General features: G+C 41.7%; 2 protein-coding genes across 7 annotated transcripts; one reads left to right on the top strand and one right to left on the bottom strand.

The window, feature by feature from the left end:
- The first annotated feature begins 597 nt into the window (after positions 1–597).
- On the top strand, positions 598–12,383 carry LOC418423. The gene is made up of 4 exons (XM_429578.7): positions 598–768; positions 4,851–4,900; positions 6,172–6,206; positions 9,702–12,383. The coding sequence occupies exons 1-4, from the start codon at positions 743–745 to the stop codon at positions 9,897–9,899; spliced, it is 309 nt and encodes a 102-aa protein (XP_429578.2). The 5' UTR covers positions 598–742; the 3' UTR covers positions 9,900–12,383.
- On the bottom strand, positions 3,052–22,541 carry C1H3ORF52 (chromosome 1 open reading frame, human C3orf52). 6 transcript variants are annotated; one of them, XR_005858776.2, is made up of 11 exons: positions 21,977–22,541; positions 20,939–21,172; positions 17,925–18,048; positions 17,247–17,374; positions 16,287–16,357; positions 14,389–14,588; positions 13,174–13,249; positions 9,109–9,540; positions 6,033–6,256; positions 4,350–4,522; positions 3,052–3,625 (listed from the first exon to the last, which is right to left on the bottom strand). XR_005858776.2 is itself a non-coding variant. In XM_046940017.1 (8 exons), coding segments are annotated over exons 3-8 (702 nt in total). In that variant the 5' UTR covers positions 21,116–21,189; positions 21,977–22,323; positions 22,511–22,541; the 3' UTR covers positions 11,898–13,247. The 6 variants fall into 6 exon arrangements, 3 of the variants coding, with proteins under 3 accessions (XP_046795973.1, XP_040554137.1, NP_001376383.1); XR_005858771.2 differs by having other exon boundaries at positions 4,350–6,256; XR_005858764.2 differs by having other exon boundaries at positions 3,052–6,256.
- Between the last annotated feature and the right edge of the window lie 264 nt (positions 22,542–22,805).

Here is a 22,805-nt window from a genome sequence, read left to right as displayed (position 1 = left end):
TACGCAACTATATGTTACAGGGGGACAGCAGACATTGTGAAACCATCTGGTTAACCACCCCCCACTACGTACCTCTGCGCTTCAAACAAAATTGCTGCAGGCGCCTCATGTCTTAGAGGCTTTTTCTTCAGATAGTATGTTACAACTACAGTGAATGAATTATAAGATTATTAAATTATCAGCCTGGCAAACTGTATTTCTGGCTCTTTTATTTTTCTTCTCCTTCTATCTCAGGAGGAAGAAAAAGGGATAAAAAAAGAAAAAGGCAAAAGAGGATTCAGCAACAAAAGTTACTGTTTTTTTTTTTGTTTGTTTGTTTTGAAGGGGCTGAAGACCTTTTGGTTTGTCACACCATTTCTCGGAAGAGCAAGATGGTCAGGCACTCAGGTTTCCTCTTCCTGAGAGCACTCCCTGCTGCTATTTCAGATGAGGGATCCTAGAGGGAGTCCACACTGCAGTTCGTCAGCCTCCTTGAGGAGGCCGCCAGCATAGCATGCTCCAGCCTTGGTGCCTCAGGAAGCCACGTCACTCATTCATTCTCCCCTCCTACTTTCCCCACCTCCACACATTAAGTAGTTGTGGTTGAATGTTTTATTTGGTGTACAGCATCTGAGTGGAAGAGGTAAGGAGCCTTTCTGATCAGTGAGATTCACTTGGTAACATATACAGTACAGCAAATTTGGAAAGCGGGGAAACCGCACTGAAAATCAGCTACCCGAGGGTGCAGAGATCCAGTGGAAGGATGGGAAACTGTCAACCAAAAATAAGGTAGGTTCAATATCCTTTTATGCTTCATTAGAATAGATCTAAAAGAGTGATTTCACTAGAATTTGAGAAAAAAAGACCTGTAATGAGTCAACTTTAAAGGACTAGGTAGGGCACAACAAGGAGTTTCTTGAATAAACAAGGATAATTTAGCAAGCAAACTAAGATGGACAATATGGTTTTGAGTATTGCCTTGGACTGTTCTTTACAGAGGTGACACCCCTAGATTTACAGCACTCGGAGCCTACTGAGGCAGGGAAGGATGTTAGAAGCAAGAAACACAAGGAGTAGAGCATCTTTGTCAGCTGCCCTGGCCTTCCAGACCCAAAAACTGCATTTATAGGTTGATCTTGGCCTGCATTTACAGGTTGACCTCTCATCTGTTGAATCGCATCTCATGAAGGCGACCTTCTACATACACTGTGTATAGATAGATTATATTTACACTATATATAAATACACTGTATTTATGTGCATCAATGGCTTTCACTAACGCAAACAGATTTGCTCTGGGAAAGCAGTGGCTCATACACTATCCTAGAGTTTCCAAGGATACCTTACCTCACATGTACAGATGTAGGAAGGGATTCCTGGGACAAGCAGCACCACCTGGAGGACTCTCCCACCCAACCACCCAGCCCATCTCACCATTACTTTTTGTCAAGTATTTGTGTGTCAGCCTTGCTGCTGTTAAATTTTCCCCTCTTCCTTAGTCTGTGCCTTTGCACTTGCAAAGGATGGTCACCAGAGCTCTCTGGTAACACCATTCTCTGTAAACACAACTGGAAAACCACTGTACTCTGGCAGCTTGCTTGGCCTTAAGGAGCTCAGATGAGGCTTGCTGTTGCCAAAATTAAATGTTCTGCTCATTTCCAAAGAGAGGGCATCCCTCACCTCCATGCTGACAGAGGTATAGGGAACAACTATTTTAAGTGGTCTTTAGGGGAAATGGCTAAAGTTCCCAAAACTTGAAGTCCTGCTTTTTCTAACAGTTTCAGTCAAGGCCAAGAAAGTCCATGTGAAGCTGGTGGTCCTAGCCTGTGCCTGTAGGGTCTTGGCTTCCAAGCCTACTGAATCCCCATGATTTTAAGTACCTGCAACACTTATATGGACAGGATTCCTACTGGTTTTTAATGTTCCTGACTCCTTTCCAGAAACAAGCTGCTGCCAGAAGAGGTAGGTGGTAGAACACTAATACTGATGAGCTACCCTCTCGGGACAGGTAATATCAGCAGCCCACGTAGTGCCTGACCGGGTTAGTCAGCAGCACCATCCCACCCTCAGCTCTCTGTGGCATGTAGTTCCTTGGTCACAGTCGCCTGATTGCTGATAAATCTGTGTGTTTCTGAGAAATCACAGGCCTTGCAGAAATCAGAGGGATGAAAAAACAGCAAGATGTTTTTTTTTTGTTCAGAAAACTCTTCTTCCCATGAAGTGAGTCAGCATCCTGGTACACCCGCATTGTGCTGTGTAGGTGCAATCCCAGCCCCACCAACTCCAAAAATGTCAGGGCTGGTGAACATCTGCTGGCAGTCAGCCCATCCTGACCCTCTGTTCTGTGACAGTGTTTGGTATTACTTGGACCCAAACCCACAGCATTGCACGAATGCCCTTCCAAGTACCTGGTTTTCTTGTGCAAGGTTTTAGGCATGTAACTTGGCATCAAAAATCCTCCACAAAGACTATAGTTTCTTGTTTATAGCTTATGTGTTATCAGTTCAAGTTCTTAAGGAATGAGGTTTGTGCACCCACACCACCCAGCTGTCTGCATCTCCACTGAGTAGCTTTAACCAGGTCTGGACAAGAAATAAACCAGATGAGTGCAAATAGTTGATATTTGTTTTTCTGGGGGTCTGGCAGTTTTATGCCAGAGGTGGTTAATTTAAGGAACCAAGCAGGAGCAAAACTATTTCCAGACCACAGCCTCTTGTTGAAGGAGGGCAGGTTAGACAGACAGAAGAGCTGCAGCAGCTCCCCAGTGAAGTCCTCTCTTGAAGCCTCATGCAGTAATGTTCCACCACATCTGAGGACCAGAGGAGCATCATGTTTGTGGAAGAACATGAGACTGGCTGTTCTTCCTTACAAATGTGTATGTAACCTTGCTGGCAGCATACATATTCCCAAGAGTGCCACTTTTTCACATTTGTTTGGAGAACTCAGTTTTTAGTGTCACTGCTATTTTTGTCCTGACCGCTTCCCCCGTGTGACAGCCCTAAAGTCTGTAGAAGAGCTCAAACAGCTTCTCTGCACGGAGCAAAGCAAAACTACAAAGCTGAAGACAACCAGTTTTGGTTTTGTTTCTACTTTAATGGCATTCCTTCTGTTTTGAAACCGCTAGCCAGATTTATTTCCCAGAATTTTTGTTGATAAAGCTATACATATAATTACCTAAAGAAACAAGTTAACTAAAAAACCCAACAAGCAACACCCCCTCTCCAAACCCCTCCAACCACAGACAAGTCCAGCTCTAGTCCTCCAACTGGATACCTCCTGCTGTGGAGCCTGCATGTCTGTTGTGTGAGCACAGATGTTGAGAAACTTTTTAAATTCTCAGATCACAGCATATTTTCCCAGAGGAGTTCACATTATTGACGAAATAAGACAGCTTTATCTAGGGGTTGTGCAGCAGTACAAAGGTCTACTTTGCTACAGAAATGTGGTATTTTTCTTTCAATCATCCACGAAAAGAGCTATTCAAGCCATATCCAAACCTTATCCAAGGAAAAGAGCTATCCAAGTGGGCATGGTAGCATTGGGTTGGTGGCTGGACAAGATGATCTTAGTGGTCCTTTCAAGCCTTAATAATTCTATAATTCTATGATTCTGATGGCCTGTATCACTTCTCATTCTGAGTGAACAACTGAAAAATCATAAGCCAAATAAATATAAATAAGACACAGATGAATGAACAGATGAGAAGACAAAAATACTGGTATCAAATTTGTGATATCTTGCATTACAATACAGTCAGTATGAATTATGTATATTATGAGTATGCATGGCATACATATACATTTTTATTTAAAGTGTCCCTTGTAGAACTTCTAGGAGCAAATTGTGTGAAGCACTTGTGCTGGTGTCTCCAGCTAAACTAGAGGAGTTCATGCTCAGTGCATTTAATAAGGCAAGATCAATTTTATCTTTATTCTCAACTGCAATGAGAGAAGTAAATTCTCCCCCTGAATGGGAAGTTGAGAACTGATATTCGCTAATATTTGGGAACTTTCTGCTGCTCTGATAAGAACACTACAGACATGCAAAAAGAAATCATTTCATGTTAGTTGCCAAATTTAGGTGGCACGGGAAACAAGTAAGACCTAGAAACATAAGTTTAGTAAGAAAGTGTCTATAGCAGCAATAATGGTGGTAACACCTATTTACCTCAGGTCCTGGGAAAGGAAAATACAGTGCAAATGTGCAGTTAGAAAGAGACTCATTCAGATGAACAAGCAAGCCATTTGCTCAAAAGCATTTCATGTCTCAAATTGATTTGGCAGTTTTATATTCCCTGAGAACGCTTTTAGAATACATGCAAACATACCACTTAGATACCAAAACAATGTTGTAAAGTGCTCGTGAGTTACCTTTCAGTACTTCAAGCTGTATCACCTTCTGCTTGAACAGCAAAAAGTTCCTCAGTGGCCAAAGCTCGGGTCTCTCAGAAGCAGACCTGCCTGCCCTTAACATCACCTCTGTGCCTGTAGCTGTGCTGCACAGTTGCCTCCTTCCCGTTCCTCCTGCTTGTCACTGAGACACACTAAAGGGAAGATTGATGTGAATAATGCACAAGGACACAGGTCTGGGTCTGCCATTTCTCTTCCATGTATTTCCTGCTCGCTCACCTGTTGTTTAACACAAACCAACCCAGAAAGGCTGCTTGACCCTTCAGTTCCCAATGCTCACTGCACACTGCCTCCCTGAGAGGACTGGGGAAAGGCTGAACAGCCCAAAATGCTGTGTAAAGGGACAGGTCTTAAAGCATGAGGGAGCTGCCCAGGTAATCACAGGCCCCTGGGGATTGGCAGGGAAGCGTGAAGTCTAACCAGCACCCGAGCTGACCCTCTGTCATTGTCCCTGCATTCCAGGTGGAAGATGAGCATTCCTGTATGGAGGAAGAGATACTCCAACAAGGAAAGTAAGTAAAGGTACTCCTCCAGCACTCCAGGGGGAGGGGGGGATGCGGTGCCCTCAACTACTCTGAAGCACCACAGCTCCAGCCATGGGGTGCTCCAATGTAACTGTGCTGCCCGTCTTAGGATTTTTCCTAGAAACACAGGCACAAATACAGCCTCTCCAGGGAAGCAGTCATGGCACTGAGCTTGCCAGAGCTCAGGAAATGCCTGCACAATGCTCTCAGACATAGGATTTGTATTTTGGCTGGTCCTGTGTGGAGCCAGGAGGTGGACTCAGTGATCCTTATGGGTCTTCTCCAACTTGGGATATTCCATGATTCTATGGTTCTAAATATATGTTTTTCTGTTTGGTTAAAAACTGTCTTCAGGCTTTACATCTAAACACGTACCTAGCAGAGCACCTTCATGTGCTTCAGTATTTAATGGCTTAAAGATTAAAAATGAAGAGCAAACCTGTGGACTCTATCAGGTGTTCTGCTAATAAAATAGTTTGGGCGTATCAAATATGTAAATAGGGAAGACTCATATAGTTGGAATCACATGCATTCACATAAACCACGAGATCTTGGTTTCAGTTCAGACTGTTATCTTTTCTGTCAGTGGGTAAAGCATCTCATGTAGTGATGGTATAATATGTAGCACTGCTTTCATGAGTTGAGTACTTGCTCAAGAGGGGCAGCTTCTTGTTGTGTATGTTTGTGTATGCTGGCATTCTAATGGCAGCCTTGAGGCAACACTGTGGTATTTGAAACTGCTGCCAGGTCTCTGGATGGCAGGTTTAATGCAATGCTGAGGGGCTGATGCCTTCCCTTCAGTCAGGTTGCAAAGCAGGCATGCTTCAAGCTCTGCTATCTTAGGCAGAAGTGAAAGTTCTGCTCTGAAATGTTGTAGGAGCAACCAACAGCTCAACCAACTTCCTAGTAAGAACCCAGTAGGCAGCTAAAAATAAAGCTGCAAGAAAGAATGAGGCAAAGAGCTCTGTGCCATTTAGATGGTCATGGGACAGAGACATAAACTGCCAGATAAGCCCAGACTTTTGAACCATGGGGTTATTTGTCTGGGTTTCATTGTGGTCAATGAGTAACGTGACAAGGTGTAAGCGTATGCTAAACCAAAGAAAAAATTAATCTTTACCATCCACCAGATTTCTCTAGCATCTAGAGAGAAACCTCGGGGGTTGTCCCTTCCCACAACCCATGTCTCACAGGTTCACGGTTGCACCCTATAGCTGTAGAAGAACTGGCAGTCACTTCTTTGTTTCCTCTCTTCCCAGCACAGACCGAGAGTCACCCGCCGAGCCCTGCCCAGGTAATGATTCAAGCATGCGCTTTCACTGCTCACCCAAGGCATCCTCCTGTCTGAAAAAAAAAAAGAGATGCCCATCACCTTCCCTTGTTAGCTTCTAAGGAGTATTGCCCTCTCCTCCCCGTCATAGCCTTTTCCACTCGGCTGCCTGCTAGCCAGCATAACCTCTCCTGCCTGCAGCTTCATCAAAACTGGCATGCTTTCTGCAAAAAACAATTCACTTCCAGCATGGCATCTGTTAATAAAAAGCCATTTATCTGGATTGTTGTCAACTTGCTTTAGCAATAGAGGAAGTCTCCAGTTGAAAGAATAAAAGAGATTTAATACCTGGGAAGTTAAAAGGTTTTGGTTAATCCTCTCAGTGTAAAAAAATAAATAAATAAATATTGATGAATGGCTAGATCTCTTCTGGAACAGAATAAGGTTTCTGATGCCAATTCCTTCCTGCCTCTAGAAGGAGGAAAAACACCTCAAGGCATGCACTGTCAAGTTAAACCTTTGGATTCCTACAAAACACAAGAGACCAAGTGTCTGTGCGGCATGACAGGGCATGCAGGAGGATGGCGTGATGTCACATTGCCCAGTCCATCCTGTTTCCCTGTTCTGGGGTCAGATCCAGGAGCTCTGGTAAGGCACCCTGAGATAGCTGAAGAGGTAACCACCCATTGGTGTGTGCCTGCTTATCTGCCCACACTCATCTCCCCAAAGGGAAGGGAAGGGAGAGCAGACCCTTTCTGCTTGAGGCATCTAACTGGTGCATTGTGGTCATTCACTGAGGTTATTTTTGGTAAGGCACTGGAGCAGGTTACCCAGAGAGGTGGTGGATGCCCGGTCACTGGAGACATTCAAGGCCAGACCGGATGGGACACCAAGAAACCGGATCGAGCTGTAGGTGTCCCTGTTCATTTTAGGGTAGTTGGACTAGATGGCCCTTAAGGGTCCCTTCCAACTCAGAGGATTCTATGATTTGATCAGAACATGGCAGCTTGTGGTCTGCTACCTCTGCTTTGAAAAGTTAATTTAACAATGGGTAAGGGAAGCTGTCTTTTAAATCACCAATCATAAACAATCACCAGAAACCCTGTGGAGAGCAGAAAAAGGTGCTGCCATTTAGCAGCCTGCTCTATTTTTTTATTTTTTTATTTTTTAAGACAGCAGCAAACCAAAAGTTGCCTGTAGATATGTGGGTGTTTAACAGAAAATTTTAAGAAGGTGGGCAAGATGACAGAAAAGGGTGTGATTAAATGAGCTCATTGTTTGTGTGAGCGTGGGGTGAGGTGAGGGGGAAGAAAAGAGGAGCGGGTGAAACTCTAATGGGGAACCTGCCAAGTAGCTGTCTGGTTTTGAGACTTTTTGGTCCCAAGTATGATCCACAGAGCAAGGTTGGAAGACAGTCTTGGGAGAGTCTTTACTACAATACAAGGACCGTTCTTTCCAAGTATTAAACTCAGTCCGTGGCTAATGAAAGACTCAACCAAAGTGCCAGGAGTCTTCATACACACTCCTCCTGTGCTGCGAATGCGTGGGACAAATCACTCCACCTGCACACTTCATTCTGCCCACTGATTAGAGAAAGTCAACGACAACAGCTTTGCAAAACTTGTAGGTTGCAAGCACTCTGGAATGTGCAGCTACAATTAAGTTTTGGGTAGACCTGTGTGTTGGATGGAACAAGAGCCACTCCAGACTTCACTTGGTGGATTTAGAGCCAGTTAGTTATGAAAATAAACTGCCTAACTGTTCTTATTTTCAGGTACATTAAGAGAAATGCTGCTGCCCTTCCAGTTCTTTATAACAGTGGCTAGGGAAAGGGACAGCCTGGCCTTTGCAGAAAGATAGGGAATTCCTTTTCTTAAGCATGTCCTCTATGATCACTCCACTCTTTAAAACTTCTGTAATCTCTAAGTCTCAAAAAATTGTGCAAAGCCTCAATTCAAAGCTCAGGAATTATTTTGAAAGTACTGTTTCCCTCACTCTGTGAGATCTTCCACACCAAGCAGAACCCAAATAGACAAGATGATTGGTACAGCTGAGAATAGCTGACAGATTCCTCAGGAATTATGTTCTAGTATGCCCTACAAGGAGTGACTGAAGGAAATGGGGCTGTTTGGTTTGGAGAAGAGGAGGCTGAGGGGAGACCTTATTGCTCTCTTCCAACACCTGAAAGGTGATTGCAGCAAGAGTGGGGTTGGTCTCTTCTCACTGGTGACAGGATGAGGGGAAATGGCCTCAAGTTGTGCCAGGGTAAGTTTTGGTTAGATATTAGGAAACACTTCTTTACAGAAAGGGTTGTTAAGCACTGGAATAGGCTCCCCAGGGAGGTGTTTGAGTCACCATCCTTGAATGTGTTTAAAAACCGTTTGGATGTGGTGCTGAGGGACATGATGTAGTGGAGGGTTGTTAGGGTAGTATGGTTAGGTTGCGGTTGGACTTGATGATCTTTAAGGTCTTTTCCAACCTGATTCTCTGTTTCTATGATTCCAGTGACAATTTCTCATGCCTAGATTTGAAAAACAAAAGATAACCCCTTGGATTTAATAACTCATGCAACAGAGACCTTTGTTACACTTACAGAACACAAAAGTTAGCTCTGCTACAAATGTCAGCAAGATCTCGGCAAAATCCACTTAAACATACTGCTACTGCACCAGACAGTAGCAAATGTCACCAGAAAAGCTGTACTTACTCGCTAGATTTATTACTCTGTGAATTCAAATCAAGCAAGGCAAGTACATTTTTTTTAACTTCTGGCTCCAGTACACGGTATCCTTTTAGATTTAATGAGTAATCCTTCTGCCTACCTAGATGAGCAGTCATCCAAAACACATTAGCAGACATGCTCAGAAGGTAAAAGGATAGACAAGTTTCAACAGGTTTGAGAAGGCAACTACTCATGCAATCTTACCTCCTCATTCATTAATGAATGGCTCTTCCTTCTCTCTCCAGTTCCAAGGAACATGCTAGACGCGGGGCACCAAACAGAGGGCAGCTGTCCTCGCATCCTTGGCAACACCTGGGCCCTTTCCAGGAGCCACACGCCCACATTTTCTCTAGGTGCTGGCCCTGAGCCCAGCTTATGCTGATGGCTGGCACTTGGATCTCTCCAAGTGCTGGCAGCCAAGCACACTGGCCAGCTAACAGTCCCAGTCCCTGGGTACAGCCAGGGCAGAGGATGATTTGAAGTCCCCTGTATGTGCTGCTGTGTTCCCATGTGCGTGGTGTGATGAAGGTTTTGTCACGTAAACCACCAGCAGGCAGTATCAACCTCAGAACATGTCAGGCCATCACCATCCAGCCGCGCAGCAGTTACGTGTTGCTGGGTGCTCCTGGTGTGTAGCTGTGGTCCACACAAAAGGGAAATGGTTGCAGGTCAGTAAACCCTGCTCAGTACTACATACATGGCTTAACACCGCTGCAGGAGTGCTGCAAGGTTCCTCAGCAAGAGGGTATTACCATGCTGATTCATCTCCCTTTCTCTCTCCCTCTCCCCGCTCTCAGGAGCACTGTGACAGAAAAGGCTCTATAAATACCAGCGGAGTGTGGTATTCTACTGTCAGCCACAATGACAAACCTGAATCCTGTGCAGCTAACACCAAAACTCAGACAGAATACGCAGTTGTCAACGTGCCTAGGAGCAAGCAATGTACCATCTACTCTGAAGACCAGAATGCATACGATTACGTTCTGATCCATTAGAAAGGGAACCTTTCTGCTCTGATGCCATTCCTGGGAGCTACTTGAATATTTAAGCCGGCAGCACACAGCCTTCCTAATCATCCCATCTGTTGTGCTGACTCTTCAAGCAAGCTGGAGAGCATCTCTCTTATGTTATGAAAGCTTATGTCTGCCAGTCAGTCCCAATGAGACAAATCTGAAAAAGCAATCACAGAAAGAAGCATAGGGAGGATACAGGACTTAACAATTAAAACAAAAGGAATCAGCAGTAGCTACCATTGCAAAGCAATGTTTCTCTATAGAAAACTGAGTGCTTTTTGCTAGAAGCAATTGAGACTTCATGATTTTTCCAAATTTTCCGGATTTTTACAGAGCCTTTTTTTTTTTTTTTAACAGGGATATAGTAGAATTAATGATAGAAATCTCAAAAATTCAATAATAATAATAATAATAACCTCCTTTTTTAAGAAAAATAAAAATCATAAACTTTGTGCTAGGTGATCTTGTTCTTCCAGAGTTTCTCTGGCCTGTTTGATATATACCAGTATGCACACAAAGATACAACCTGGATAAAGGCATCATTTCTCAAGTTGTTCTCCTCGACACCCTTTAATGCAATACTACTTGTCACAGAGGGAAGTCTTAGCAAAATTGGATAGAATGAAGAACGCAACAAAATGCACACAGTAAATAAACAAATAAATAAATCCAGGCACTTCAAGCCACTGCCACAAAGACCATGTAACCACTGAAGATCCCAAAGCTGCACAGCCAGCAACTGCACACCTCTCAGCAGGGGATTCCCAGGCACTGCCTTTGGCGCATAACACTTTCAGCGCTCTCCTACTGGACTCTTCGGTTTGGCTCCCTGCAGTGGCAGAGCACAACCTCCCCACAGCCCACCGACCTGCTGCAAGAGGCATTTCTGATCACACATATCCAGACTGAAACTGGTTATTTGGCTGCTCACCAGAGCTCATAAAGTGATTATGTGCTAATGTTCTTGCTTTCACATGTGTTTTTTTCCCCTCTGTTCTTGTATTAAAATTTTTTGGAAAAAAAAAAAAAAAAAAAAAAAAAGTGTTGTGCAGTTTTCCTGATAAAAAAAATCTTTCTTTGTACCCAAATTACCTAACTTGATGAAATGTTTTCACACATCCTAATGGATAAGGTATTTATTATGTCACCTGGATATTTTCTTTTGTATTATCAATTTACCTCTAAGAGGTAAACCAGATATGACTACCTCTATTGTTTTGGCATTTCCTTCAATTAGAGTTCAAAGCACATCTGGAGACATGCTGTAAAGTTGGATACTTTCTGTTGAATCATAGAATGGCCTGGGTTGAAAAGGACCTCAAAGATCATCAAGTTTCAACCCCCCTGCTATGTGCAGGGTTGCCAACCACCAGACCAGGCTGCCCAGAGCCACATCCAGCCTGGCCTTGAATGCCTCCAGGGATGGGGCATCCACAGCCTCCTTGGGCAACCTGTTCCAGTGTGTCACCACTCTCTGTGTGAAAAAATTCCTCCTAATATCTGCTGCTTTTGGGAGAAACTATGCAAACTATGAATTTTATCCTTTCCCAGAATAAGAGTATCTCTTAAAATTGTATCCTGCATAGGATATTAATGCACAGCGTTTGTATATCAATATGTCTGTTTTTGTTGTTGCTGTTGCTTTTTAGACACATGTATAGAAATAACAGCCTTAAATATACAATCATACCATTTCATCAAATGAGGCAAGAAAAGAGAAATTATGGTACTTATAGCCACTGCTACACTTTACAAATCAAGATGGGGTCAGAATTAATCACAGATGTGAGCTTAGTGACATCCTAATTTGCTCTAGACCATCCCCCATCCCCAAGCTCAGATAAAATTAGAACAACAACGATCATTTGAGTGCATGGCTGCATCAGACAGACCCTTCATACTGCTCTCAGCATTCAGAATTCCCATTGCTATTTCTCAACTGAAAATGCTGAAAGAATGCCAAAGAATGAAAACGATTGCTTTTAGAGTAAAAATAAATAATTTAATGCATAGTATTGCTTTTAGTTTACTCCTTAAATAAACTAGTAACAATAGAAAAACAGAAAAACTATTTTCCTTAAGGTATTTTTCACCATACAAAATGTTCCTTAAAATAAATTTTTCTCTGCAACAATACTAACATTTATACTGGCTAAAAATGTTTGTAAGTGACAAAACGTTATACTTCACTAACATGGTAGTGAATCTATCACATTCTTCATGAAGTTAATGCTTAATTTTTAGCTTTCATGTTATAACCAGTTACTGGCTGTAACTCTTACACTACACTGACTTACATCATCTGCCTCAGCATCTTCCTCTTGACACTTGTCTGTCCCATATGATCTCTTGTCATCAAAGAACAACTGTCACTGCCTTGTTAAGGTAAGTATTTTGCATCTGTTTACTTGTAGTTTTTCTTTTTTTTTTTTTTTTTCCCATCACTGCCGGAGCAGGAGGTATAAGTAGAACAGAGACTCATTATCCTTTGAATTTAGAGATGGGAATCCAATAGATGTTTTTTTCACAAGAACCAGTAGCTAATTACCAAAGTACATGGCTAACTTGACCCTTGAAAGATTGCTGCAGCATTCAGATGCATTAGAACCTTCCCAATGCTTCTTCTTTCTTCATTTCTATTTCACATTACAGAAGAGAAAAACAGAGCAGACGTCTCCTTCCCTTGGAAGACTATAGGATGAACAAGGGAATGATGTGAGTACTAACTCACCTAAGAAGGAAGTGCAAAAGGTTTGCATGTAATTAAAGAAAATAGAAAGTATACTTAAGTTTTAGATTGTTTTGAGAGGAAAGAGAACTAGGGAGATATGGCAGATAAAGGTGGCAGAGAAGAAAAGGAAAAGACATGAGCATGGGTGGCTATGAGTATTAAGGATGAGGTTGTGCAGATAATTTTGTATAAGCCAAGAGGAGAAGAAGAGTCATTTGCCTTAAAAGATCATTCAAGGAATCCGTATTCATTAAAAACAAACAAACAAAAAAAGAAACAAAAAGAAAACAACAACAAAAAAAAGAATAAAGAAAAATTAGAGGAAAGATTAGTTTGGAAGCCAACAGAGCCCTATTCAAGCAAAATATGTTACTTTCACAAGATTGAAGATTTACCAGTAATTCCACATGAAAACAAAGGAGGTAGCAGTGTTCTAGGAGTAAAACATTCTCATACCAATACCACATTTTCATTTAAAGAATAACATCTTTAGAAGTGTTTCCACCTGTTGAATGACTCCCTAACCTGAGATCACTAATAGACAGTAGAAGACCACCTCTTCTAGGAGGTAAGGAAGATGAGGAGTCTGTCCATTATTTTCCTGAAAGTAAAAACAACACATTATTAACACTAAATTTTAGTTAGATATTTCAGAGTATTCTTTCCTGCCCCTTTTGTATTGTTACAGTGGATTTTTTTATGCTTTCTTTTATTCTTTGAATATTACCAACATATAACAAATAAAATCATATTGAGGATTAGAACTTATGATTTGTTAATTTCTTTTCCCTTCATGAGATTACCAAGGAAGTAAAGAATGAGTTAAGCACAAATCTTATTTATATATAATGTATTGTGATGTGTTAGTCCAAGTTTACAGAATATTCCAAGCTGGGAGGGAACCACAAGGATCACTGAATCCAACTCCTGTTCCCCTCTCAACCCCAAGACTACCTAAAAATTAGACTACGTGTCTGAGAGCATTGTCCAAACATTTCTTGAACTCTAGGAGGCCTTGTGCCATAATCACTTCATGGATTATTCTGAAGGCACTTAGCTATATTAAATAAATTCAGGGAAAAAAACAACACAACAGCTCCCTGAATTGTTTTCAGTGAAACATCAAAGCTCATATGTCTTTTATACTGACATTTCAATAAAGACAAACCTAAGCACACTGGAATCACTGCTTTTTCACTAGAAAACCTGGAAATGGGAACATTTGATTCACTTAAAAGATATCTTTGTATATAAGAAAATTTCCTCCCAAAATTCTTTCCCTTTTTCATTACTGACTGTTAATTCATCAGAAATTCACTCCCAGATGGCTTCCAGATTCACTTGGATTTAAATTTGTTTTATAAGCATTCAAATACAAATTGAAAATGAGGAAAACCAATTTGAGTTATTTTGCCCCCTGTTATGGTACACACATGCATGAGATTTTCTTTTTAACTGTGTGCATTAAATGCAAGAGGGGATCAGAAGAATTTGGTTGGATTCTGTAGCTAAGCATCCTCATCACTACTCAATTTCTCATTACAGGACCAAATAAAGAATTCTGGTTTGTAAGTTAAGTATAACAAGACTTTCTTGTAAACAGAGTATTTTACAATTACCTTAACAAAGCTGTGCAAAACATGAACTAATAAATCTCCACATCTTTCCAGAAAGATGTCCCTTCTTTCAAGTAAATAACTGTGCTCTTTGTAAACAGTTCCTCTAAAGTATGATACTTACATGTTGATGTGAGAGAAACTGGGTCAAGCTTTAACCTGGTACATTCAGATGTCCCAGGATTAGAAGTATCTTCTTCATCGTAAATATTTTGAAGTAGAACATTCCTTATAAAGTCTGGGTTCATTACATTCTCCATAAACCCCTCTGTTGACGGCGGTACAAAGAACTCTAGTTGATAAAATACAGTGGAGCTTTCATTACTGAAAAATAGAAAGCCAAGAATGAATGCCTGTGAGTCACCAATGAATCCTTTCTTCCTTGAGGAGGCTGACTTCTCACAAAGTTGGCACAGATTTCTTCTTTACACTTTTTTTCTAAAGAAAAGCATCTTAAAAAAATAGAAATAAAACCTGCCACCAAAGCATCCCGTTTCTTTTTTTCCCCTCTCTTCTCCGAGCAGTTCTTGACATTAACAGAAACTAGGCACATACCTGAGGCATGTTTTCCAATGCACAAAGGGCAATTAGACATGTGAGGATGAGGCTTTCAGCATTTGTGCCTAACAAATACATCATGATAAGGGAAGAGTTGCTGCAACATCTGGCACACAACTTAGCTAACGACCTGCAGAAAAACTTGTTCTCCTGTTAGCAGAGTCTGGCACAACCCAGCTGTGCTTCTAGCCTGAGCTCTGGAACAGATAAAGTTAACCACAGTCCCTCAATGGAGATTTAATTGTCTGTGATCTACCAAATCCATTAAGTACAAATAGACAGCTCCATTTTATTCAAACAGAATTTAGAATACCAAAAAAGGAAACTGCATGGGGAAAAAGAGGCAGAGAGATGCAGATTAGCTAGTCATATATACACAGTACCACAGATTTGTACTTGATCTAAATCATTATTTATGCCTGAAAGGCCAAGAAGCTGAAGTTCACTCACTGAACAGTGTGCCCATGGCTGGTGGTGCATGGGAACACATTCCCCAAAGCACCTTCAGGTCTGCCCGTTGGCCCAGCTCAAGGATCCAGGGCTTTTGCCAACCTTCTGCCCACAGTGTTCTCCTGTTTTCCTCATCCACTTTGCAACACTGCAACACAAGGACTTCAGAAGTCCCCTGGGATCAATTGCACTTGCCACACTGCTACTTCTCCATGAAGTACTACCACACTACAGCCTCATTTTTCCTGCAACTTCTTAGTTTCACTCCTGTGGAATCTTCACAGCTTAAAACGTGTCTAAACCGCAATGAACTCCTCAGCCTTCCTTCAGTGTCAGTTTCTGCTGAGGATAAGATCACCTCTCTATTCCACCTTGAAGCCTCTTTTTCCACCTTTTTCCTCTACAAGGCAAGCCTGGGTTCTTTTCCCCTTCTTCCCACCACTACTATTCCTCTGGGCCCATGAGCCTCCAGCAGCTGAGCTTCTCTGCTGTGTGTAACCAACCACCATAGGCACTAACCCAGCTTCCATCATGCCGCCTGCCCTGCCTCTTGCTCCTGCTCCTCCAGACTCCAACATGATGCTGCTTTGAGTTTGATCCCAGCAATCGAAGTAAACTGGGGAAAAAATGGTCCCAACAAAGCATCATCGTGCTACTACTGTTTTGGCTTTCACTGATTGTATGTTCCTGCTGCTCTCAGGTGGTTCCAGTAGCTCACTTTCTTCTTACTAAGAATAAGCTTATTATGGCCTGCGCTTTGGATCAAAGACAGCAGAGAAGATACTCAACAGTAACAAAATGCTACTGTCATTATATATTACTAGTAAGTAATAAAAGTAAGTACTTAAAGACTAGTTGTCTTTTACACCAAGTTTTCACTACCTATATTTATCACTCTCCCCAAACAAAACGTTCTGTTTTTCACAGATTCAAATGTTATGCATATTTACATAGGTACACATCTCATCAAAAGTTTGTAAGTTTCTGATAATTTTGGTAATAGAAATAGCTTACCTGAAATAATCCACTTTAGCAGACCTAAAGTAGCGTCCGAGAGCTGGAGATGAGCTGTAGACATCTGTTATCTTAAAGTGAAAAAAAGAAAATAAATACATTTAAAAATAAGGTATTTCTTCCATTCAATTTCTCTCTTCCCCACAAAAGACAGTACAATGAATCATTCTTATGAAGGTGTTTTAAGGGGCATAAACACAGGTGCTGAAGGTCAAATATCTGCAAATATCTGCCCTGGAAATGGTACGCATTCAATTTAAGCTTGACAGACAAGTTAATCTGTGTGTTTGAGTGATTATTGTATTACCCTAGCACAAAGGAAGGCATTCAGGGTGAACTAAAAGTATGTGCTCATGTTGCCAGGAGCAATTTATGTTGTTTGGCTTGGGTTCTTATTAGTGGCAAAAAGCCCTTCTATTCTAACTTGGCAGAGGGAAAGGTGTCCCAAACTGAGACTCCCATTCCACAGTACATCTAAACCAGTATTGCCATGCCTCACTTCAGCCACAACTCAGTCAGCAGTGGCTCAGTGTAAATGCCAGATATAAACCCAGACTGACATTATGCACTTACAGGAGAATGCAATGCAAATCTGGCACTGGGCTAGAAGACCTCTACAGGCCTCTCTTATCTGAACTATTCATTGGTTCAATGAAAATAGTTAAGATTATGTCTCAGTTATTACTCAAATATGAAGTAAAAAGAAATTTGTAAAAGACAGGCTTTTGTTTTGTTTTGTTTTTTGGCTTTTTTTTTTTCCCCTCCCCTAGCAAATGCAACTGCTTAGGTGATTAAAAGCAGCCAGTTTTTCTTTACAAAAATACAATTCAGAATTTAACAAATTACGTGGACTTATAAATGGCTGAGTTGCTACACAGAGAAACAGAAAACTCTTAAAAGGAAAAACACTGAACCTACGTAAGGAGAATTTGCTTTGCCAAGAAGCACATCAACACATACCCTCTTAATAATGTCTTCAGAGAAAACGTGTGGAAGACCACACAGTAAGTTGAACTTTCCAGAAAAATTGTGATAATTCTGTAGCAGTTCATCTGTATACCAATAATCATCTTCATCTGTGTAAACATCTAATATTCAAAAGGAGATAGAAAGGGTAGGAAAAGTTCCAGTTAGCAGAATTAATGGGGAAAAAGAGCAACAACCTCCTGGCTTTCACAAAAACCTGCTAGTTAATGACTATGTTGGAGTGACAGAAAGAAAGCATGAGTCACCTGAAGAAAAGTGACAGCACCCAGAGGACATTGGCCCACACCTTCAGTGACAGCCATCTGCTGTGGGAGCCTGACAGCCATCACATGAGGACAGGTGAGCAATCCATTGCCCTTGCTGCATTATTACAAGCATCATTTCTACCCTAGCTCTCACTCTGCTCTAGTAACACTCTCTCACTTAGCTACAAGAGCTGCCATCTCATCAGGATGCAAGTTACCGGTTGCCTGCTCAGTTAAGAGCCTTCACCTATTCTATTTAGCACACCACCTTCTGCAACCGGCACCCAAGTCTCCTATGCAGTTTTCAGTAGGAGTTTAAAGGACGCTCCTGTTCAATTAATATTTTTATTAGATTGTACATATTTCTCATTTTCAATAGAGAACAAGCCAAGAGTAAGGTACTTACTAGAATATAGAGCTAGACTGATGAGAATGACCAGGAACAAAACAACAAAAATTGTAGTTAAAACCATCCATAGTTTACACTTCCAGAAAATGATCTTCCTGCATGATTTCCACTGATCTCTCTCCTAGTTGCAAAAGGAAAGGGAATTTTGGTTAATGAAATAAGGTGGGAAGAATATTTAAGCTTGTCTCTACAATCACATATAGAAAAACACACACACACACAAAAAAAAACCAACAACAACATAAATGAGAGTCTTGTAAGTAATTCTCTGTTGAGGGTTCCCATCCTTAAGTACTGGTGCAAGAGCAAAGGTACACCTGCAGGCTACTACCTGAGAGATGTAGTATTCCCCGTTTGTTCAGTTTCCAACTCTTGAAATGCTCAGAAAGCTGAGGTGCTACAAAGGTTCTTTCACTGCTTCCAATTTTTGTCAACTACATCATTTTGATGTGCATGTCCCACAGGCTGTCCTTTTAAAGTGTGCCATGTCTCCCAGCTAAAAATGTGTCTGGAGGAGCTTCCAAAATAATTCACCTCTGTGATGTTGATGCTATTAGCCTGCATAGCTCCTGGATGCCAGCACTCAAAGCAAGTGAGATGCTATTCATTAGATATTAGTGCATAAAAAACCACTAGAGTAATTAAGACTTTTAAAGCTGACTCCCTTTTTCTTCAGAAGATTGAATACTGGGAGGCTATTGAGTAGATTTAAAGATTCTTACAAATCTCACTTGTTCTGGATGACAAGGAAATTACCTTCAAACAAATTGTGTGCATGCATGTCCATGTAGGAGCGAAAGGACAATACCTACATTTCATTCAACTTTTACTAAGATTTAAGAGCAAGGTTATTAGCTAACCCAGCTGTACTAACATTAAAAAACAAGTTTAGGTGACATAATAAAACAAATAAACGCCAACTAATTTGTTCCACAGACAGAAAATTGAATGAAGAGCATGAATGCATAAGTAAAGCATACTTTCCTTTTAATTTATCCTCCTCCCCATCTACGGTAAACCTATGAACTCCGTGTCTTATTGTCTTTGGCACCAAATGAGGCAAAGCACGTGTTATGGGTTGTCTGAGATAGACATAGGTAGCAACCAGCTGCTAGCTGGCAGCATTAATCTAGTTTCCTTTCCTTCACCTTTTGAACTTTCTAAGAACCTAGCATGATGGAAAACTTATTAATGAATTGAACTGACATCCACCAGCTGGCTTAAAACTTACTTGGAACAGCAATTACACAGGGAGAGAGAGGAAACATCCCCAGAAAGAGCTTACTTGAGCTCTCCAGGAGCTGGGGTAGACAAACAGAAAGTATTCTCTACAGACACCTCCCCACCACTTCACTTTTGTGGAGAGCAGCCGGCCTAATGTGGTTTCTCTTAAAGCACACATTCAAGTTGTCATGTCTACACACGGGGATTCTTCTTCATTTTTTAAAAGGTGTATTAGACAAGCCAACCTTCAGTTTAATACCTGACACTAGTATATAATTCTTTTTTATCTGAAAAAAAAAACAAATTGGTAACCACTGTCTAGCAAAATCAGCTTCATAGCAACAATCAAGACAGTTATCAAGCCCAAACTCCCACCTAGAATACGAGCCATATATTCAGGCCATCACAAAAGATTAATTGCTAATCAAGCACTATAAACTGGATTGATGTCAAGTAGACATACAGCTTTGGAATGGTGTCTCATCGTCTGGGCCAACACTCTCTTGGACATTGCCCATAAATGTCACAAGACCTCCAGGAGGAAGAAACAGAAAAAAATCTCTCCCAGATGGGCAGGGCCATTGTTTAATTGATTAATCTGCTGCCTGAACAGGAAGCAGAGCATAATAATTTTCCAATATTCTCCATGGGATAGGAAATCAAATTCCAGAATCAGCAGAAAGAGCCCAGATAAAAACACATTTCTGGGAAGGGGAAGGCTGAACAGAAACTCAAGGCAGTTTCTCAGTGCAGCCGAACCTCTCTCCTCCTGCCTTTCTCCTATTCCTCTTTGAACCTCTGCAGAAGTTGCCTGATCCTGTAGCAGGCTGGTTCAGCTCACCGGATCAGAGGAGCAGGAACTGGCCCCCTATATGGTATAGGACATCGGGCTGTTTATTTAATGGCACGGATCAACACTGAAACGATGACTGGGGCTCACAGAAGGAAACTTGGCCAGGAGCAGGAAGGGAGAGACAGCATGACTAATGCTGCCATGATCTCAGGTGGCCTCAGCCGTCCCAAAAGATCTGCCCACGTAGAACTGTGGAATTTATGCCACAGATTTTCTCTCTGCTCTTAATTAAGTAATGAGAATTTTGTACCACAGCCACTCATGAGCAAATGCTGCTCTTCTGCCAGCATTAGTCTGTCCCATAGCTTGAAGCTAAATGCTGGGCACTGGCTACCCCGGGACTCACACATTACTCTTAATTGAGGCTCTGGGGCGCTCTTGTATAAATTCCCAAATGTTAGCAACCACAAATTGCTCAAAGATCAAAGAGGGAGAATCCAGCATGGTTTACAAACTTTACTGCAGGGCATCTTATTCTTGCTTTGGCAGCACCATATTCAGATTAATTTGTTCTTTTGGAACGCCTGTTTTTAATGTGTTTCAACATTTCTCCCTCCTAGTTTCGAGCCCAATCCCACTGGCAGCACATGAAAACAGAAAGCAAAACTTAGAATGCCAAGTACAACTATAACTTTTATTTCCTTATTTATACTTATTTATTTCCTTATTTAACTTATTTATAAGGCTCACAGACAGACAGCACCAAAAAATAATAATGGATCAATATCTGACTCCAGCACTAGAATATTTCACTGAGCAAAATAACATAAATACACTTTACACGCTTTCAGTCTTTGTTTTCAAGCGAGAAACCTTTCCCCACCCATGAAACAAATTAAACAACCCCTACATGATGCTTCTATGAAACTTCTCTCATTGCGTGGTATTTCCCCAGTAGCTCCACAAGCATCAGATGAGCAACTGAAATTCCTACCTTGCTCGTTGCAGGTACTTGAGGATTTAGAGGCTTCTTATGATCAGCTGTACTTTCCTCCCCATTAACTTCTGGCAATTCAATAACCTCGTGCTCCCCACCAGAGCTCTGCCTTTTCATAGCTTCTGTTTCTGTGCGAGGACCTCTGTCTCTGTAGCAAGCACGGAGCCAGCTCATTTCCTTCTGGTTTCAGCTGCAATTATGCCAGTAGCAGTTCTGATACGAAGCTGGAGACTGTAACAGTGAGAGAGCTGGGATAGTTTTTACAGGAGTGATCTCAAAACATGAATAAGTAAGGGGAAATCCTTGGAAAGACAAATAACATCATCTGCACAAGCCAAGTAGGAAAGGGAGGGATAGGAAGTATCGATTCACCCCATCTCCGCAACTCCACTGTGCAAGACTAGGTTTTCCAGTTTGTCTGCCTTACTGTACCAGCCCTTGACAAGCACGAGCAGGTGACTAACCCTCAGCAGTACTGCCATTTGCTGAAGTGATTTTGAAAGCAACTGGATTGCTTTCCCTGCTGCTTTCAGCTGAAACAGTGAAATACAGACAAACAGACGTGGTTCTCGACAGCATAAACCAAAGGAAGTATCACATTGCTTGTGGTTCTGCTGGACTACGAAGGGAGCTCACATCTTCCATTAATGCTTCCAATTTTAGTCTCCCAGTATAGTCTGTTTGGAACTGAACACTCCTCAGCTTTGTGCTGGGAATTGTCCTCTCTAGCTATTCTGAAGTCTGAAATCATGTCAGGTGCCAAAGAAGAGTTTATGTCTATTCACATGCTGTGGAGCGTAAGCTTGAGAAGTTGAGAATTCAATGCTATGTAAAAAAGAACAAATCTGAAGAGAGAAGGGGGGTGGCCTTCTATTTTATCTTGTGCCCTTGAGGGTTTTACAGAGCAAATCATTGTGTGAATTGTGATTTGTTCTGCACTAGATTGCGACAGGAAATAAAACGCTTACTGTAGCCAGGGGCTGATTTTCCCCTCTCCCTCCCTCCCACCCGCCCTTCCAGTATTCTTCATCCTACCTCCTCTTATTTCTCCTGTTCTAACTCCTTCCTTGGGTTCTTCTTCCTTGCCACAGAGCACTCCTCTTACTTTTGATCAAAAGGATGCTCACACTCTTGCCTCGGAAGCGAAGACAGCACATTAAAAAGGGAACAAAGCCTCTTTTCCCAACTTCTTTTTCAGCTGGACGAACATCCACTCACAGCACCGCTCCTTCTTTTCCCTGCCGAACGCTGAGGATGGGTTTTTGTCCCTCAGATTTTCTCATTGTGCAACTCTTCTGGCTACTGAGCTTAAGAGTATTCCCAAGGAGGTTTCGATTGCTGATGTCACGGGGCAGTCATCCAGGCAAAGGCACTCTGTGAAGCTGAGCATAAGGCTTGATTTAAAACAGCAAATAAAAACAAACACGAGTTCCACAACCCATCTTCTGGTTTTGGAGAATCCTTAAAAGACTGGAGTGCAGAGGATGAAGCTGAGCAGCCATCAAGATCAAAACAGGTTATCTGAATCCACAGGAATTCACTTGGGATCTTCAATAGAAAAGTATTTACCTGCTGGTTCTCAGTATTCCTGCTGAAAACTGGGCTCACTTACTTCATTTCCACTCATATATAAGATCTTCCTGGCAAACTGCCTGAAACCACAACTTTTTTTCTAAGTCAAGTGAGTTAATGATTATGGATCTCAGTCGGTAAATGCCAAAGTCCATTCATTCCACCGTTCCGAAGGAACGCTGTGTGAACTCCTGAGTTTCTATTGTCTGGGTGATCTAACTTTCACACTTAGTGTTTTCTTTTTTTTTCTTTTTTTTTTTTTTTTTTTTTTTTGGCCAATGAAGCAACTTAC

The sequence above is a fragment of the Gallus gallus genome, chromosome 1 (assembly GCF_016699485.2).
Source record: "Gallus gallus isolate bGalGal1 chromosome 1, bGalGal1.mat.broiler.GRCg7b, whole genome shotgun sequence".
In the NCBI taxonomy this organism is placed as follows: Eukaryota; Metazoa; Chordata; class Aves; order Galliformes; family Phasianidae; genus Gallus; species Gallus gallus.
The sequence above is the reverse complement of the archived record's forward strand: the minus strand, read 5'-3'. Positions and strand labels throughout refer to the sequence as shown.

Excerpts from the sequence above, each read along its gene's own strand:
- C1H3ORF52 (NM_001389454.2), bottom strand. The coding sequence starts at position 21,115 with ATGAGCTGGCTCCGTGCTTGCTACAGAGACAGAGGTCCTCGCACAGAA. Across the intron at positions 16,358-17,246 it reads CTGAAGACATTATTAAGAGG|ATAACAGATGTCTACAGCTC; the intron begins GTATGTGTTGAT and ends TTTCACTTTAAG. Across the intron at positions 14,589-16,286 it reads GCTAAAGTGGATTATTTCAG|TAATGAAAGCTCCACTGTAT; the intron begins GTAAGCTATTTC and ends TCTATTTTTCAG.
- LOC418423 (XM_429578.7), top strand. The coding sequence starts at position 743 with ATGGGAAACTGTCAACCAAAAATAAG. Across the intron at positions 769-4,850 it reads AACTGTCAACCAAAAATAAG|GTGGAAGATGAGCATTCCTG; the intron begins GTAGGTTCAATA and ends CCTGCATTCCAG. Across the intron at positions 4,901-6,171 it reads GAGATACTCCAACAAGGAAA|CACAGACCGAGAGTCACCCG; the intron begins GTAAGTAAAGGT and ends CTCTCTTCCCAG.